At 41.8% G+C, this 19,484-nt stretch overlaps 1 protein-coding gene and 1 long non-coding RNA gene across 3 annotated transcripts in view; one reads left to right on the forward strand and one right to left on the reverse strand.

Annotated features, from left to right (window-relative positions):
• Window positions 1-732: 732 nt before the first annotated feature.
• Window positions 733-16,181, reverse strand: SIK1 (salt inducible kinase 1). Of its 2 annotated transcripts, none has more exons than XM_075912441.1 (14): window positions 16,028-16,181; window positions 15,167-15,390; window positions 14,197-14,313; window positions 11,853-11,916; window positions 11,481-11,642; window positions 10,898-11,022; window positions 10,662-10,785; window positions 9,151-9,374; window positions 8,654-8,803; window positions 7,800-7,922; window positions 7,315-7,537; window positions 6,260-6,535; window positions 5,597-5,828; window positions 733-3,540 (listed from the first exon to the last, which is right to left on the reverse strand). In XM_075912441.1, the coding sequence occupies exons 2-14, from the start codon at window positions 15,317-15,319 to the stop codon at window positions 3,117-3,119; spliced, it is 2,397 nt and encodes a 798-aa protein (XP_075768556.1). In that variant the 5' UTR covers window positions 15,320-15,390; window positions 16,028-16,181; the 3' UTR covers window positions 733-3,116. The 2 variants fall into 2 exon arrangements, with proteins under 2 accessions (XP_075768556.1, XP_075768563.1); XM_075912448.1 differs by lacking the exon at window positions 16,028-16,181 and adding an exon at window positions 15,819-15,995.
• A 27-nt stretch (window positions 16,182-16,208) lies between these two features.
• The window catches only part of LOC112543825 (uncharacterized), a 44,364-nt gene continuing 41,088 nt past the window's right edge, over window positions 16,209-19,484 (forward strand). Inside the window, exon 1 of the long non-coding RNA XR_003087091.2 lies at window positions 16,209-17,086. This is a non-coding gene — a long non-coding RNA (uncharacterized LOC112543825). The remainder of the gene's footprint in view (window positions 17,087-19,484) is intronic.

Genomic DNA, 19,484 nt, shown 5'->3' on the forward strand with positions numbered 1-19,484 from the left:
GCATTGGTGCATGTGGCGAGCACACACATGTACGTTGAATGGACATGAGCAAACACTCAGAACTAAAGATGATAGATGCCTTTCCTAAGAAATGACCAGTTACAAGCAAGTCCCAGGTTTTCCTGAACATCTTTAAATAACCCTCAACTGGTCTTATTTATGACTTCTTGTATTTAAAACACTGACTGAAAATTCAGAGGCAGACGTTAAATTCTCTGACAACTGTTAGTGCTCTAGTGAAGCCCCAGTCTTTTTAAAGAATGATATACATTCCTAAATTAACTTCTCAAATTAAAATTTAAAGTTTAATATTGAAAGAGGAAAAGAAAGGGGGAAAAAATGGAACTTCTACAATGCCAGACTCCTCTGTGCCCACTGTACCACCTTACTCTGCCAGACAGAATGCTTGTCTACTGCTAACAGAATCAAGCTTAACCATTTGCATTGCATAGGCCACTGCTGTCAGATACCATCACTTGATTACCAGAGACGTGGGCTGTATTCTGACATTACCTATGGCTAAAAGACTCAATTACCAGCCCTCTAAAACAACTTCCTCTTATATAGTAAGATACTAAAAATGCCAATAGTGTCCTATGGAAAATGCCAGTAATGTCCTATAGACTTAAGTTTTAAAGGAAGTCTAAACTCTACAAATCAAAATAAGTTGATACGTCAGAGAGCTTCTCAGACGAGCCCTGCAGGATCAAGTTATAATGCACAACACAAACGTATTTTAAAACATTTTTATTTAAATATTAAATAACACATCAATCATTTTGGTGTACATTTCTCATTTTAACATAAGAAATAAAATGATCTGTTGAGTCATGGTAAAAAATAAACTATACATCTTAATTAAACCAATCACATATAGTGTCTTTAAATAGCCTATTGCATTGCAGTCTGCAGAACAGCACTGTCAAGATATCTACAAAAACCAAAAAACATTAAAAGTGACCTCTTTCTGCTCCAGGAATAATTCCGAAGAGATTCTACAGCAACTGGAAAAAGGAAAAAAACAAAAAACCCTATGAAAGTAAAGTGCTTGTCATTGCTTAGAATAGGAAACCAAAAAAGACTCTCTCTGTGGCCTTTGATCTATGGCATTAAAACAAATATTGAAAAGAAATAATGCTGTGTATTAAGTATGTGTGCTATCTCGTGGCAATGAAGGCAAAGTTGCTGCTTTATGATGAGCTGGCTTCTTCTCTCCAGCCTCCCTCTGCCCCCCCCTTAAAAAAAAAAAAAGAACATTGCAAATGAGCACAAGACTTTGGTGTTTTCTCTGCTGCAAGGAACCAGTCAAAGATTCAATCAAAATAATTTTCCGGCACCTTGAAGCTTCCAGATCACATAGCAGCAGCAGCAGCAAGCTCGAGATATATCAATACAGACATGCAGATACGGTACACAGATAAACAGGTAATTCATGAAAAGCCACAGACATTGAGCCACATAACACCTTTACCCCTTTTCTCTCAAACCAATTAACCTGGTTGATCTTTGGCTTTATAAAAGAAGTAGATTTGTTTTTAAAATGTGTAATACTGCAGGTTGCAAGAAGCCACGGTGACTCGAAGGCACCCTGTGTCACACTAGCTGGGTCCTTTAAGCATTTAGATAGTTTCGGTCTATTTTTCTGACAGTTGGATGCTAACTTTTGGCTAAGCTGGCTCACCTGCTACCAAAGCTGAACCACCCCCCACCCCACTAATTCATGTAGGAGACTGATCTATGCTCCCTTTTATGCCCATGAACTTCCACTGACATCAACATAAGTTACACTCTGTCAGAGAAACACAATAAAAGTATATTACAAAGTATAAAAATAAGTAGTGTATATACTGTTTTCTGCTTCCTATTATACACATTATACAGTAATAAAAACCATACATAAAAACACCTAATCAAAAAACCTCATTGATAATATGCCAAAAAAAGCCAAACCAAAAAAAAAAAAACCCAAAACAAAACACCCAAAGATTGTGCTGTTTCACTCAGTTTTAATTGTTTTGTTCAGAAATAGCTGTACTCCTTTAGAGTAGAACTCTGTTTTAGCCTACTCCTTTTGTCTGTACAATTATAACCTTGATATTGCACGCTTCCCCAAGAATCAGTTCTTGCTGGACCCTGATAATGAAATGTGTAAAAACGTAATTAGCAGCAGAAATAAAATGTGCAGCACTAAGAAATATCCCTCAGGCAACATTAAAGGCAACATCTGGGAGGGAAGGGATTCTTTGAAACAAACAGTTCCACACCACAGCCTAATATTCCTATTTTCAATCCCAGTGCCTCTCCAGGAATACAGGGAAAACAATTTAACGTTCATTAAAAGTTTCCTAGAGATGTACAACAAAAACAAAACAAAACAAGACATGACAATTTGGATCATGATATCAGGAGACAGAATTCCAAGAGGGATTAAAATTGCTTCTGTGCTAACAAGTAGAACCTTGTTTTTAACCTGTTCTAGATGATATATCAAGCAAGAAGTTCACAGTTTTCATTTAAAGCATAAGTGTTTTTAGGGAGGAGGTGTTGGTTCAACTAAACAAAAACAAATGGCAATGCTTCCATTTTTTTTTCCTTTCACCAATACATAATGTTACATGCCACTGGTTTTTTAAAGAGGTAATCAGCTTCACAAGCTCAAATGACTATTGTGAAAAAGGGAGGCTCTGGTCCCTTCTTTGAAAAGCCTCTCCCTGTTGTGTCACCACTACTGACAGCTGTTAGTCTTGCATAATAGCAGAGCTGTATTGGTCTGACTTGAGTACAGTACCAAAGTGTTCTACCAGCCTTTCCTCGTCCCATCCCTACTCACCCCTCATTCACCCCTTCATTATTTTTCTTCAAAAAACATTTCAGTTTCTATTCATATTTGTTCAGTGCAAGAATAATAGAAGCCAAAAGACACATATTGCTTTGTTTCAGTCCTACAAGGTTAGCTTTCTGAACCAGGCAGCCTCTTCACATACTTCAAAATTTATTGCTTCTAAGAGTCACTCATCTACACACCACCAGCCATCCATATAACTAATGCTGTGGTACGATGGTGGAAGTCCTTTACAAAAATAAAAGAGGTGTATGAGCTACAACAGCAGGAGCTCTCATTTCACCAGAACAAATTTCCCCAGCTGGCTGGATGTGAGGTCCTCCATTTCACAATCCCCATTCTGCAAATTGGCAGCATCATAGCTTGGAGACTGCACAGAGAAATCCTGTTGCTGAGAGAAGCTGGTGGGTGTGATCGGAGAGATGTTGCTGCTGATGTACAGATGGGTATCTAGAAGATGAGCAGCTGAAGACACTGGTGAGACGCTGACTCCAAAGAGGTGAGGCTGGAGCAGCTGGGTGTTGCCACTAAATGCCAGCTCAAATGAGTTCTCCCTTTGTAGCTCTGACAGCAGAAGAGAGTTAGATGTTTTGTAAGTACCTGTACTGTCACGAGAGAGGATGCAGTGTGTTGCTGGCACCTGAGGGGGCTGGTGACATGTTGGCTGGATCAACTGGTGATGCTGTAACTGGAGCATTCTGAATAAGATTCAAGAGTGAAGGAAATTAATACTTCTTGATCACATTGTCCTAGATTCTTCCCTGTAGCACTTCCCCAATCACTGCTGATATTTCTGGTGCATTTAAAGCATTTTGAGCAATGGTTTAGTAAAATTAGATACAAATGATGATGTTCTTTGGAAGTTACATTAGCAGAATTAGGTCACAATTTGGCCTACTATGAATATACACATTTAAGTGACTAAGGACTGTGCTACATTTGTGAACTGTAACTCTACCAAACTACAAGCCCCTATCTCTATGCCACAGGAAAGTTGCAGGAAGGGGAAAGAATCGTTTCCCCAAATAAAACAAAAAGCTCTGACAGGCAGAAGTAGGATGTTTTGCCCTTCCCATATGTGTGGCTTTTTATGTGACGATCTTAAAGCCTCAGGCTGCGTCTAGATTGGCATGATTTTCCGGAAATGCTTTTAACGGAAAAGTTTTCAGTTAAAATCATTTTCGGAAAAGAGCGTCTAGATTGGCACGGACACTTTTCCGCAAAAGCACTTTTTGCGGAAAAGCATCCGTGCCAATCTAGACGCGCTTTTCCACAAAAAAGCCCTGATTGCCATTTTCACGATCGGGGCTTTTTTGAGGAAAACAAATCTGAGCTGTCTACACTGGCCCTTTTGCACAAAAGATCTGCGCAAAAGGGACTTTTGCCTGAATGGGAGCAGAATATATTTCCGCAAGAAGCACTGATTTCTTACAGTAGGAAGTCAGTGCTTTTGCAGAAATTCAAGCAGCCAGTGTAGACAGCTGGCAAGTTTTTCCAGAAAAGCGTCTGATTTTCCGGAAAAACTGGCCAGTCTAGACACAGCCTCAGTGTTCCTGTGAAATATGTAGGTCACTATTGTACTCATTTCACAAATGCATAAGCAGAGTTACAGAGAAGTAAAGTAGCTTGTCTGCTCTCACAGGGCAAGAGTCAAGAAGTCCAAACCCTCAACCTCTTTCTCAAACCAAAAATGAGGTACTACAAACAGAGACTCTCTCTTTGAAGAGTGTAATGGGTCGGAGTGGCTGCCCACTGACCCGGAGGGGGGAGGAGCCCCTCCCTGAACGTTTTTGGGCAGCACCTGGCCCTAGCAACCCGGAAGCCTCTGCTGCACTCCCAAGAGAGGAGCTGAACCTGGAGAAGCTGAGGACTGGCCTGAGCTGCTGGGCCCATTACTAGAGGACTGCCCAGAAAGTTTGTTTACCTGGCTGGAGGACTCCAAACCATGGTACCCAGATGACCTGCTCTGGACACAAGTACAGCCCAAGGGAAGTAATGGAAGCAGCCCAGGAATACCTGGCCCCTGTTTACCAGAAAGTCAGTGCGTTGCAGTACGGATCCCCGCTGATCCAGCAGCCGACTGCTCTGCTGCTGCTAGGGCCCTGGGTTGGGACACAGTGGAGTGAGAGGGCCTGCGTTCCCCCGCCACCCCACTTGTGGGTGGCAGTCTCCCCTCTTGGCTGTTCTCGTGCAGCGGCCTGAGCCCCACTTGAGCAAGGGGACCCAGCTGGGGTTGCTGCAAACGGGCTTTGAACTACTGATGTCTGTTTGCCTGCTGCCCCGCCCTGAACCAGGACTCGGACTTATAAACTGCCTCTTTGCAGTCCGTCCCCCCCCTCCTCCCAAACCAGGGCCCAGGTTTATAAACTGCCTCTCTGCAGCCCTGCCCTGATCCAGGGCTTGGGCATACAAACTGTTTTTCCTGCCACCCACATCGGACCAGGATCTGGGCCTTGTACAAACTGTTTAGTTGCTGGCTGCCCCTCCCTGAAGTAGGGTTGGGCCTGAGAACAGTCCTTGGGGTATATTGTCGCCCTGCCCAGAACAAGGGCTGGCCTGTAAGGACTTTTTATTATAGACGGTGTGTCAGGGGAGTGGGTTGGAGTGGCCACCCACTGACCCCGAGGGGGAGGAGCACCTCCCTGAGCCCCACTGGGCTACACAGAGGAGGCTCACTGCAGATTATAACATCCTTACTAACAGAGGGCATGTTACTGCCTGATTCTAGTCTCTATACTGAGCATGTTCTCTCACCTCTGCTGTTGCAGCACCTCCTCTAGCAGGCTGCGGCCCTCTCTGCTGCCTCCTCCATTGCTGTACATGCACGTGTTCTGCTGAGAATGCTGGAAAGGGCTCATACCACTGCGTGCTGCTCTAGCGGATGATGACTGGCACACCTGGCGAGCAAAGCCCTTGATTTTGTTCAGGCCAAGGAAACCTTTGGCTCTAGCATTCTTTCGTAACTGTTGTCTAAATGCCTTCAAGCCTGGAAGCGAGAAAAATATATATATTTTTATTGACCATTAGCATTTTGCCTGGATGCCCATCTGGTTCCTTTCCTTCGTCAGAGATCAGCAATTCCTGAACTCTCTGGGTAACCATACTAGTTTGAGACTCCAGGTGAAACAGACACTTCATATACAACTGCACACCCTGTTGTCAGAAATAAAGCTTATGCACTTGCAAGACTGTAGACTGGGGCACATACAACTAAACTGGAGGTGAGTAATAGCAGTATAAAGCATTTGGGAATGGCTAGTCTAGCTGACTTATATGAAGTCACGTTCTAAGGTGGTATCATGATGGACACTAAAGAAAGACCTCAGATCAATAAGACAGAGTAAGCTTCCCAAAATATTACCCTGTGACACTAATTCAACAAGTGTACAAATGACTGTACAGCAAGAAAGGAAATACCTTGAGTTAATGAGGTATCAGATGCACGTCTTCCTTCCTGGAAGCTGACAGGCAGCAGAGAAGCACCTCCCATGCAGCCCTGGGCTTGCAGCCCTGGAGTGTCAGATTGGGAAATCAGAAATGGTGATGTCATCCTGGCTGTGGCTGGGTTACCAGTCATTACTTGATCTGTCAAACAGCTGGTTAGAGCCACTGAGTTGTTGTTTGAAGATGAAGTGAGACAGCTGTCTGAACTAGTTCCTTCTGTGGGGCTTGTTGAAGAGGAAATGACTATGCCTACAGATGAAGGGGAGAAAGGGAAGAGAGAACACTTCCAAAATGAGTACAGGAAGAAACAAAGTTGCCATCAGATCAGTCTGACCACCTACAATGCAATCATACAGAACCTGCGATCGTCAGAAGTCTCAGACAACAAAAGAACAGCAACTCATGTTGTACTAAGACATGATTCCATCAAGGGTTGCTGAGGTCATAAATAACCTGAGTTCAGTGCTCATTTGCTGCCTAGGGTGTACCCTCAATGTAGAATTCGGTTCCTTGAAATCTGCCCTTATATTATGTGCTATTTGGCTCTAAAGCCCTAACATGGATTTCTGTTTTTTTAATTGCACAACAAGGCTCTCTCCTGCTCCAGCTAAGTCAATGGCAACATTTCTATTGATTTCAATAGAGGAAGGATCCTACTTGCTTTATTAGGTTGTACTGAGGTGGAGGGGTGTTTTTTTCTTTAGATCATATCCTCCATTTCTCTTTAAATATGTAACCAATTAAAAAAAAAAAACTAGTAATAGCTGGGGTCACTCCCAAGTAATACAACTGGGCAATAAAATGTAATTTCTAGGCTAGTTTTCAGAATCTCTGTTATTTAAATAAAAAAAATACCCAATGAGTGAACATTGCAGATCATTTGCTACTGATGTTCTCTACCCTAAGTCAGAATGGTGGTGAAAATTGCAATAACTGATATTGCTGTATGCCATCTTCTATGGGAGCAATCATCCTACTCCACCCCTCACAGCCCATATCTCAGAGATTTTCCTCTCTTCGGGACTTACATGGAGGAGTACACTGATAGAAATGAGTAGTGACTTCAGCCAGCGTGTGCCTTCTGCTGGTGTTGCCAGGAAGGTGAAGAGGGTTGTAGGCCTTGATTTCCTCCTCCAAGTCTCTCTCTTGCCGCACTTCCTCATTAATGGTGGTTTCTAGTAAACTGTTGGGAGAGATGGAGCGATTCCTGAAGAGACCACTGAAGTTGGGATCCACAGGAAAGAATACTGGCTACAAAAACATAAGAATACAGGAAATAAGTGAAAAGCAACGTATTTGTTTTTGCAAAAAAAAAAAAAATCTCATTTTTAAGGGCTTTGAAAAGCCTCTCACAGTGCCTTTATTAAGCATATTGTGATAAAAGGGCCTTAACATTGTATTTCTTAAATATTTAAATATGGAGGGGCAGAAGCAATAAATATATTTTTAGCCTTTGACACTTCAAATTGATAGAAGAAAAGCAAGTGGGTGATATTTAGCTGAGAGCACCAACCTGTAATGGATTGTTCATGTCACATTCCATGTCCGCCTGCAAGGATGACTGAATCAGGTTCTGAGGTTGATGGTAAAGCAGAGACGATCTCAGGGATTCACTCGCAAGGCTGTCTTGAGGCATCTGAAGGCAAAAAGATTTAGAGAAGGCATCTTATGAACTGCAATTCATAACCTCAAACTTTGTTTGCATATGGAGTTTCTAAAGCATCTTCCTCCCAAGCTTCTCAAAGCATTTGACAAATATTAAATTTACCCTCACATCACACATGTACACAGGAACCCATGAAACTCCCCTTCACAGGAAAAAGGAAAAAATGAAATAGAGAGATTAAGAAAACTGCCTGACGTGACATAAGTCTGTAGCAAGCACAGAATAGAACCCAGATCTTCTGTCGTCAGTTCTGAATCTTAATCACCTCACAGTAGATTCCCCCTTTTTTTGGGTGAAAAAAAAAAAGGGAAGAAAAAATAAAATCTGAAGGAAGTGGCAGTGGCAAGGAATCGGAGGCAGTTTAATTGCTGTACTTCTAAAAAGAGTGTATTTCAGTGAGAAGCCTGATCACTTGGCAAACTACTAAGAGTGGAAACAAACTGTTCTTTGGAACATAAACTAGTGCCAATTATTAGGAAATGGGCCATTAGTATTCAATCAAGCACCAAAGGCCTCCTCCTGAAAAATGGAATATTGTACCCTCTAGCCTGAGGACAAAGATTAAGTTTGACTCAGAGGACCCCTATCGCTTTCCCATAACATTATGAGCAGCAGAGTCTGCTAAATAAAGTAAACGGTACAGCAAGGCACAGAAGAATAAAAGCAGATATGACTTGATATTAGATAATTCACCTTCTTACCTCAGCATTACTGAGCTCAGAGCTCCTTGGTCTTTGCTGACGGCTGGTCACTGGACGATTGGACAATTGGTTGTTACGGTACTCCTTGAGGCGCTCCAGGAGAAGGTAATAAATTGCAGCAAAATGGTTGTAGCTGCTGTTCTGTAGAGACTGGAAGATATGAAAGGATTCTTGAGATACAGATAAATCAACTTGAACTCAAAAAACCAACATGAAATCAGAACTTAATGGCATTTGTGTCCAGTAATTTATAAATCAGTAAAAATGTATTCATGGAGTTATACTGAATCCAAGTTAATCTTTGATCAGGTATGCATTTTATATTTATTATACAAAATCTTTTAAAACTAGAAAAAAAAAGCAGCTAACATCTTCCCATTTCCTAAGAAATTGATTTTCATGCAAAGTGTTATCTAATCATTGGTACTTGATTAGTCACTGAGCAAGTGTCTAAGAGATAAGCACCTCTCACACTAGCAGGACAAAGCAGGGCTCACCTCAATTGTTCTCCGCCTATCGATCCCAAGAGTCTGCATGATCCCGAGAACTTGCTCATTGTAGTCACCCAGGTTAGAGTTGTAGTTATGCATGGAAAAGGACAAAGACTGCTGCTTCTGGAGAGAAGGGTCTGCTTGCATCCATTTGTGCTGCTTTATCTGGGCAATCGTTATTCGTTTAGTTGGATCCACAACTAGCATCCGTCGGATTAGTATTTCACAGTCTGGACCAAACAGAAAATGCCTTTAACAAGTGATAAAAATATAAGCCAGCCACACCTAAGAGGCTATTAATTATTTTACTGCTGCACTCAAGCACTAAAATGTCTCTTCAGCAGCATTATGTCAGACCAGTTTTGAGTGCAATTCTATGGATGTTGCATCTACTTACAGTAAGTTTGAATGTGGAGCATAGTCTGTTACCTAAACACCATAGTGTTTTGATTTGATATTAGCCCTTACTTGTATGTAATCAGCTTTGATCATTTTGTTAGAATTGGATCAGATAAAGGATGCTTTTAAGGCCTAGTCCTTAACACTAGGGAGGAAAAAAAAAAAATACAAAAATCTAGTTGACCTATTTTTAAATCCAAATGATCACAGTACTACCAATACCCTTTAATTCCTCTTTTCACAAGATGGTTCAAGAAACAGCTTATTGTTTTACTGTCCTTGATCACATATTCTGAATTTTAAAATATACCACTTGTGTATAATTAAAATATTTTGAGAACTACACTGACCTAGGATTACAGCCCAATATCATAATGTTATTTAAAAAACAAAACAAAACAAAAAAACCCTCATTTTCCCAAGAAGGGTGTGAATTAACCATTTTTAAAAAATCTATACTGATAATCTAAGAAATAAAAAGTGTTGAATCCTTTAGATATATTCAGATGTGTAAGGGTACTGGACTTGATGACCTCTTGAGGTCCCTTCCAGTTCTTGTGTTCTATGATTCTACACAGCAGGGCTAAAGTCGAATTAAGCTACACAACTTAAGCTACGCAATTGACAAAGCTGAAGTCAAAACTGCTTAATTCAGCTTTTGGCTCTGTCTACATAGCAGGAAGTCGAAGGAAGAACACTTTTCCTTCAACTTCCCTTGATCCTCGTCAAATGAGGATTACCAGGAGTAGAAGTCCTCCAACTCGACATTACTTTGAAATAAAGGCTTGTACTGTAGATGTGCACTATGTTATTTTGGATTAACATCAGTTATTCTGAAATAATGCTGCTGTGTAGACGTACCCTAACAGATCCCAGGAAAGAAAGTGCTACCGTATGCTGCAAGTATACCACTAATGAAACGCTGCTGAGAGCCTAAGAAAGTGAAAGTGCAATGAGTGGTTGCAAAATATTCCCATCTGTATCTTTTCAGGGGATTGACAAAGGCAGAATCTAACAGATGGAGAAGAAGAAAACTGATTCCTTCACAAAAAACCCAAATTACCAATCAGCCCCTGTCTGTAGCCCCTTTTCTGTAGTTAAGGTTCCAGGAAATGCACCTTGGGACATGAAGTAGGGGATGCGGAATCGTCCCTCCAGCACTCTTTGTCTCAGAGTTGGTAAATTGGGTCCATCAAAAGGGAGAGAGCCACAAACGAGGACATAAAGCACCACGCCAAGGCTCTGTCAACAGAAGACAGCACAGATGAAAGAAACTGGAGTAGAGTGAGCAATCATGAAAGCCCAGAGACTTTAATGATCAATAAAATGTGAACACTGTAGACACAAAACTTACCCATATATCAAGATGAGGTCCTTCATATTCCTTGCCTTCAAAAACCTCAGGGGCTGCATAAGGGGGGCTTCCACACCAAGTGGAGAGGGGTTCTCCTGATTTGTAGAAATTTCCAAATCCAAAGTCTGAAGTAAAGATAGAGTCTGAGTGAGACTTAATTAAATTCCAGGTTAACATTTCAAAACCAGAGAAGAGGAAGGAAAGCAGAATTAGTTGTCTACATGATAGAGTAATGCACAGTATAGTTCCCTAGTTCATTTAGGGGAATTTTATCATGCACCAGCAGGGTTTACATGAACCAATTAGTGTGCCACATGTTAGTGCACTTAAATCATATCCCAGTAGCGTGCTTTATCCCACCATGTACACAAGCCCTTGATTCATGAAAGTTCAACTTAACCTAGGTTTTTGCAATAAGAGGATATATTCAGAAGAAAGTATCATCAGTATATGCTTCTATACAGCAGTTTCTAAAAGTTATTTTATCACACATTTATAGAAGCATCTTGTTTTAAGACTACAGCAATTGGATTTTATTTCCTGCTTTATATTTTAGCAAGGGTAACAACATAAATGTTCTCACCAGCTAATTTGATATTCATGCTAGCGTCTAACAAAAGATTCTCAGTTTTGAGATCCCTGTGCACTATGTGATGGCTGTGACAATATTCCACTGCAGAAAGGATCTGCCAAAACTTCTTTCGAGCCTCACTCTCACTCAAGTGTCCGCTGGAAGTCAAATGATCTGTAATACACAAACACACACCAAAAAAATATATGAACAAGAAGTAACACTGGAAGAAGCTGCATTTACTACTTGATATTCTGACACATAACTCTAGACTTCTGGGAAACCTTTAATGCTATGTCAAAAACATATCTTATTACCCAATTTGAGTGCCAAGTAGGGTTTTCTAAATCTAAGTAAGCATTAATTATTTCAGTGAGAACTTACCAAACATTTCTCCATTTTTTGCAAACTCAGTAACAATGTACAGCATATCCTTTGTCTCCATCACCTGTCAAGACAAAAGTTGGGATGATACAATTTCAGAGATCTACTTTTATTTTTTTCATAAAAAAGCATATGTCCTAAATCTAGAACCTCTCGGTGCAATTATTTACAGCAACTGTAGATAAAGGCCTTTATGCCTGCTTTGCGGTATTCCTTTTGCATACAGAGCTATTCAGAAAGATAATGAATTAATGCTTGCATATCTAACACACACAATCATTTGCTTCCTACATACTTTTTTCTCCCTCAAACGTCTATGAAATGATTTATGAAATATTTCACAAGCTTTAATTAACAAGTTATTGTAATTTAAGCAAAACAGAATTATTCGGTAATCAATTTTGATCACTCAAGCCGATTTTATATTAAAAAACAGATTGCCAGAATTCAAGGACTTTCTGTTAAAAAGGCTAGCAGGTACTAAGATCATTAGAACAGATATTTACAGTAAGAAAACAGTGAACGTGTTATATCAAATACCTCAATCCCACTTGGTATCAGAAACAAATTAGCTTGCAGTGTGACAGCTCTGCAAAGCAAAGCTTGCTGTTTGAGAAAACTGTGTTGCTTGATGCCCATTAACAGCAAGAGCCAATCCTAGCTAAAAGTTCATTTACTGAGCTAGTACTGATTTACTTTTAAATATTTGTTACTGGCTTTTATAAAATAGATTATAAACTAGCCAAAATGATTATTTTTTGGAAGAACACAAGCATACAACCCCCATAAAGTATTCAACACATTTGTTTTTAAGTCACTGGGACATTTTTCCTTTGTGTTTCAAATTTTAACATGACCTATTTACCAAGAATGGTTCTTCAATGAGAACTGTATTTTCAGCTGTTTTTTGAAAAGGATATATGTCAAAGAGAGGGAAGGGAGCTCTCATCTCCCCCTGCCTCTCTCTGACACATCATGCACAAATGAAAACAAAAAGGGAGCAAAGGAAGAGAGGTTTACAATTTTCAAAAACTGAAGGGAAGAAGTTTAAGTGTTCTGGGAAAGGTGCCATGTGGATGAAAGTTAGATGTTGGCATTGAAACACACAAAAACCCCCAATATCAAACACTAGTATGTCATCTAATTCCACCCCTACTTCTAAAATACTGACAAATAGGTACAGTATAAGTTACAACAACAAAGAGGAAAAAAAATCAGTTGGGAAGTTAAACTTTGTGTCATTTGTCCAGTTAAATAATTTGGTTCAACAAGGTGGAATTTAAGCTATTTTTTAGAGCTTTGAAATAGAGGTGAAAATTGTATCATTTAACTCGAGAAAAATCAACAAAGATTATTGTTAACAGTTATGTATCTTAAATAACCCTACAAACAAGAGTGATGTCAGACATGAATACCAATTAATTTTATAATGGTTACTCATATAAATATTGAATATTCCATGGATGTTAAGGTAATTAAAAAACAATGGTTTTCACTTAAGCATTTACCTTACTGGCCCTTCTACTTTAGGTATTAAATGACCTCTACAATAACAAAAACTAGGTAAAGATCCAAAGTGATAATAGTGTTTTCACATTGCCATTTTAGATCTGCTGCTGTATTTCTTAATCCATCTTTTACCTTATCTCCCTGACCTGAAATTGTGATACTACATCTTCTTAAATCCACATGGTACCATTTAAGACGATTAGGAGGAACTTACACCAAATGCCAATTAGATCAAACATTTAGCATCAGCAGTGATCCCATTTTCTGTACAGCACACTAGTCTGTTCTTACACTTAATATTTATTGGAACAAGAACTCAAGTAAAACTTAGACAATTACACAAAATAAAGTGTAGAAGATGGTGGAAGTTCTGTTTTATCTTACAAGAGCTTAACTGTATAAGTTAACTATAAGTTTGCAAGTAAGAGTATTTCTATGGCTTCTAAAAACTGAAAACGCATTGGAATCACAGAGAAAAATCAGTTCCTTAGAAATACAAAACAGTCAGTTCCATCAATTTCAAGATCAATTCCATTCAAGCCAAAACTAACAGTCAATTATGACTCTTTCCACTACAATTACTTAAAATTAAAAAAACAAAACCACAACCCAATACACTACTCAGTCTAATCATACAATAAACCAAAGAGAACAAAGAAAAAGACCTTAAATACAATGCTTATTGTATTTGTTTAAATACTTCAAAAAGTACAATGTGAATTCTCTCCTTGCACTTGTGATTTAGAACCATGTGCAAGATAAGATCATTAGCAACCAAAGCCCTGGTATGTAAGTACAGTTAACATGAATGCAGACATCAGAACTGATCTCTTACCTGATACAGCTTGATAATGTGGGGATGGTTCAAAAGCTTCATTATCTGAACCTCTCTATAAATTTTCTCCAGGTTACTTGGATCTAATCTTGTTTTGTCTATAATCTTTATTGCAACCTATAAATTAAAACAAATCCAGACATTTATAAAATATGTACTGATGCTGCTGACTTTAAAAAAAATAAACTTAAACATCACATAGTCTGGTAGCACTTTAAAGACTAACAAAACTCTCCATGTTTTGTTAGTCTTTAAAGTGCTACCAGACTATTTGTTTTTTAAGTTAGTCTGAAGCTTTCAAAAGAATGTGACTTCTGCCATACTCAATATATTTTAATTTATCTAGTTCACAAAAAAAGGTTACAAATAAAGTAATGAATCGAACTATAGTTCTGATTTCTGCAAAGGATCTATTAAGTCACCTAGTCCATACCCATTAGTGCAGGATCACCCCCCTCCCCAGAATTTTATCACATATTACAAGTTTAGTTTGTAAACCAACCAATAAGAAAACTCTTACTCAGATCGATTTAAAAAGGCAAAATTCTTAGTATTTTTAAAAATAAAGATTGTATGCTTTCTTCCTACACAAACTGCTTTAAATTTGCCTAACTGTAGCTTCTCTAAAAAAATCCACATAAGGGTTACATAATTAAATTGAAGTGTTAATACAGTTTGCCAATATTTTTTTCATAAATTGACTTGTTTTTATTTTACATCAACTGTATTATTACACCACCAAGGAACAAAAAAACCTCTCACCTATAGTTCTAGCAATTATCGCTATTACACTTAGATCAACAAGCTTGATTATAGCTTGTATAGTAGACAACTAGACCACTGTCTTACTGTATGTCAGTTTATTTCACCACATTTGTGAAGACAAAAAGAAAAAACCTTACTCAGAAAGTTTCATGCCCTTTAAAATTTGGTTTCCTATATGAAACTACAGAGTAGATTCCACACCCACCTGCGTTTTGGTTACTCTGTGCCTGGCCAGCTTTACTACTGCAAAATTGCCTTTTCCCAAGGTCCTCTCAATATCATAAAATCCAACCCGGAGAGGCCTTCGCTGGGTTTGATTTGGAGTGGGGACAGAGGTATAATCTGACATGATCACCATGGCTTAGATTTTGGTAGGCAACAATCAGTATTTAGAAGGTATGCATAAGCGCTCTTCTTTCAGCCTTGCACCTGTGTGAAGACAGGATAGACACTGATCAATCAAAGGGACCTTTTGCTTTTCCTTTCAAGAGAAAAGAAAGACAATAACCCTGATCAGATCTTAAAGGTTTCAGGGCAACAAAGGATCTTTAAATGATGCAGGGTGGAAAGCGCCGAAAGAGCCAGGCAGACGGCAAGCAACCCAACTTCTTGAAGACATTCACCAACTTTCCCCAGCGCCTCGCTCAGAAGCGGAGGTAGGTTAAGAAATGTCCCGAGAGACTTTTCCCTAGCAAATGCCGGGTATTAGCGACTCAGGGCAAAGAGCAATTCATAAAGCAATGCACAGCCACGCGCTTTCCCGGCCCCTGGGACCCCAGCCCTCCACCCGCTTTGACTCGGCGGGGCGCCCCAGTCCTTGCAAGCAGGGCAGGGGCCCGCCAGGTGTCCTGGCTTACCGGGAACGCTCCCAGCACGCGGAGCGGGGCCCGCCCCTGCTTTTCCCGCACTTGCTCTCCGCTCCCCGAGCCGCCGCCAGCCGAGCCCCCGGCCGCGCAGAGCAGCAGCAGCAGCAGCGACCCCCCAGCAGCGTGGAGCGGAGGCTGCGGAGAGGAGCGCGCGGCGCCAGGCTCTGCCCGGGCGCCCCTTCTCGCGCCGCGCCGGCTACCTGCGCGCGGGACTTCCCCACTCCCCGGCTCGCGCCGTGCTCCTGCTCCAGCGGCTCTCTGCGCGCGCTCTGGGCTTGCTGCTGGGGGCAGAGGAGCACGCGGCATCCTCCCTCCCCTTCTCCCGCCTACTTCCCTCCCTCCTCCTCCCCCCCCCGCCCCTCCCGAAAACCGAGACAGACCCATTGACGTCACTTTGACGCCAGAGAGACGCGCGCCCAAGCGCGAGGCTGAATGAGAGCGAGACATCGGGCCGTTGCCAAGAGACGAGCTGTTCTGACGCGCGGGCCGATGGAGCCGTCGCCCCGGAGACCGAGGGGCGGTGACGTCAGGGCAAAAGAAGGGAGGGGGGGAGCGAAAGCCAACCGGGCACCTGTCCCGGGCGTCACGTGAGCCGGGTGTTATCGTGGCGGGGTCGCCCCCTGCCGGAGCCGCCGCGGCCCGGATTAACCCGTCGCGCGCCGCAGCCGCAATGAACTAAGGGAGCCGCCGCAGCCCAAACTAGTCCCTGAATGCGGGGACCACCCAGGAGTCTTTAACCCCTGCGGCGCCGGGGCCCCAGCCACTAGCCCCCTGGGCAGCCCGGCTGCTGCAGGGGAGGGGCACGGCGCGAGGGCCGGGGCTGTGAGCGCGCGCGAGGAGGAGGAGGGGGCTGCCACGCTCCCCGTGCGCCGCGGGGCGAATTAACCCTTGCGGTGCCGGGGGGCGCAGGCGGAATTAACCCCTGCAAGGCGGGAGCGGAGCCAGCTCCCACTGCTAGGCTGCGTGCGGTGCCGCAGCTGGTGTTTTCCTTGCAGCCCTGGCTCCTCCTCGGGCCGTTGTACCACAGGAGACGCTCCACTTGCATGTGCAAGCGGAGCAAGCGCCTCGCTTCCCTGGGCGCAGAGGGGAACCAGCCTCAACATGGACCCGCAGCTCAAAAGCTCAGCACACAAATAAGAACCGAAATAGCATTTTTGGAAGTCCTGGGCTTTAAACACCGCGGTGCGCTGGCGTCCGACTCATTGGTTTTGAAGAGTTGGAGTTGGTGAGGCGACGCTGTAGCCCTGCGCATGCCAGAGGTAACGCACAAGAACCCCCTCTCCATTGGGGGGAAAGGCGTGTCGTTTGGGGTACGCCCCAGCATGTGGAAAATATTCACAAGATTGTTCTTAGGGCATATTTTCAGAGAGACATTGAAAGATGCACTGGGGCACGTATATATATTCAGCTTTAACACAGTATTGTGCACCAATAATCCCATCTAGTATGGAAATCTGAAAATCTGATTTAACCTTGAAAGTTTGTCTGGGTCACCCTGCCATGCCATGTCTGCTATTTAAATTGATCTGCTGCTGCCAGGATCATGCACAGACTTTGCTCAGATGAATAGCTGACACTTTGGCCACATGCCAGGAACCCAAAGGCTTAACCCAATTTGCATAAAATGGAACAATGCAGCAACCCTCATCTTTAATACAGAGCTTATTAGAAGACAGGTCCTAGCATGCAATGTTCAGCCTGACTGTTTGGATTAAGATGATCCCTTGGATGCAAGAGTTGTACCCTTTGAGGTTTACTCTGTATAACTCAGTCTGTTACATGGTTCATGAGCTGCATGCCATCTACATAATTCTATGCCATATCTACCTCTTTGTTCCATTGGGATGTTCAATAAATTGAATGGGATTTTTCTTATGTCTGGCTATAGTGAAGCATTCTTTTAATTATAAAATACATTACTGGTATCAGAGGTGAGACATATATAATACAGAAGAACTTTCAAGACATATGTCTTTTCTTCTGTTTAAATAACTTTGACACTGTTCCATTAAAAGAACACTTACATTTCAGATTGGTTTTGCTCATTAATAGCAGGTCATGATTTTCCCAGTATGATCACTGAGAGCTGGCCTACACACAATTTTTATATGACCATAACATTTTACAGGCTAATCTTATAGATTTACAGAAAGTCAGTATTCATCCCTTCAGACCTAAAATGGGATCGTTTTAGGGACCTCAAGCATCGTTTTGCTTTATCAATGCATGTGGTTCAGGCATGCATATCACACTGGCCATTCCATTCAGATAGTGTGAGCAGGCATGGTACAGATAGATATATGAGGATGAAATGTAGGTGAAAGACCATAAATAATCTTGAAGAGATGGGGATTGGGAGTCTGGAGTTAGATTCAATACCAAGGGTCTAACACTCACTTGCTTGTATGACCCTGACCTCTGTACCATTCTGTAGGATGGGGATAATAATGTTCACAGTTGTGTGTAAGAATCAATTACTGGTTGCAAAGTGCTCTGAGAGCCTCACATGACAAACATTCTATTTTTATTATTATTATTTCTTATTAAGCTAATTCTCTAGTCTCAGTGGAGCTCATGAAAACGAGATGAAGCATGAATAAAAGGAGCTGTATGGGAACAGTGCCCCAGGTGTTATAAAGAAAACATTACCTTAATAGTTCCTTTGTTATACTGGATCTTTCCCTTCTTTAGCTATGTATTTATTATAATTGCTGTTTTCTTTCAGTATTGTTTCCAAACAGCAGACATAACTGATATTTCCATGGAACACTTTACATTGACAAGCCCAAATTTTAACATACCACAAAAATAACTTTTTAAAAAAATACTTGTGATGTATGGCTTCCAAACAGGAGCAGAGAGCTGGACTTTACAAGAATTTGGTGCAAGGGTCTGATTATCTTTTCCCTTTACATCTTATGCAAGTGAGTGTAAAATGCTGCACAGAGTGCAAGGCAAGGCAGAGTCAGGACCTACGTGTCAGGAAACTGCGTAGGCTGGAAGAGGCAAGGAGAAAGAGAGTGGGGGAGCAGAGCACAAATGCATCTGCAATCCCTAGTATAGCCAAGTAGGCATGCCAAGTTCTGGCCATGAAGGGTTGGGGTTTGTAAGGGTCAGAGTGTTATTTTTCATTGTATGGTAGGTTAAAATAAATGGTTCCATACTGTGCCTGTCAATTGCAGTGTCCCTTTGAAAATTCTGTTTTCTTTGCCAACTGGTGGGGTTATGATTGCTCTCATGGCCACTTAGAGCTGGCTTACATGCAGTGTTTGTACCACCATTACATTTTATCCCCTGATTGACGAGGAAACACACGAAGGCCTGCCAACATGGGAGGAAAAAGGGGGTAACTGCCTGGGAGCCTGGAGTCAAAGCCCCAGGTCCTTTAAATGAATGTAAGAACCCCACACAGCACGCTTCAGATGGCTCTGAGAGCACGGGGTGGGGGAGAGGCAGTGCAGAGCACTTTGGGCAGCAGTGAGGGCTGGCTGCCCCCACTCCTGCTCCTTCAACTCTGTTGGCTCCCCTGTACCACACTTTCCTCCTTGGATTGAGGGATTTGGGAAATGTAAATTGAGTAGTCTTCCTCCCAAGGCTCACCCTGTGGGTATTTCCACTGGAATGGAAAATCCAGTCCCTAATCTTTATTTCCAAGAC

This window comes from Pelodiscus sinensis, chromosome 1 (assembly GCF_049634645.1).
Source record: "Pelodiscus sinensis isolate JC-2024 chromosome 1, ASM4963464v1, whole genome shotgun sequence".
NCBI classification, from domain to species: domain Eukaryota; kingdom Metazoa; phylum Chordata; order Testudines; family Trionychidae; genus Pelodiscus; species Pelodiscus sinensis.

Excerpts from the sequence above, each read along its gene's own strand:
- SIK1 (XM_075912441.1), bottom strand. The coding sequence starts at position 15,319 with ATGGTGATCATGTCAGATTATACCTCTGTCCCCACTCCAAATCAAACC. Across the intron at positions 11,023-11,480 it reads CATGAATATCAAATTAGCTG|ACTTTGGATTTGGAAATTTC; the intron begins GTGAGAACATTT and ends TCTTTACTTCAG. Across the intron at positions 6,536-7,314 it reads CTATCAGTGTACTCCTCCAT|GCATAGTCATTTCCTCTTCA; the intron begins GTAAGTCCCGAA and ends CTTCATCTGTAG.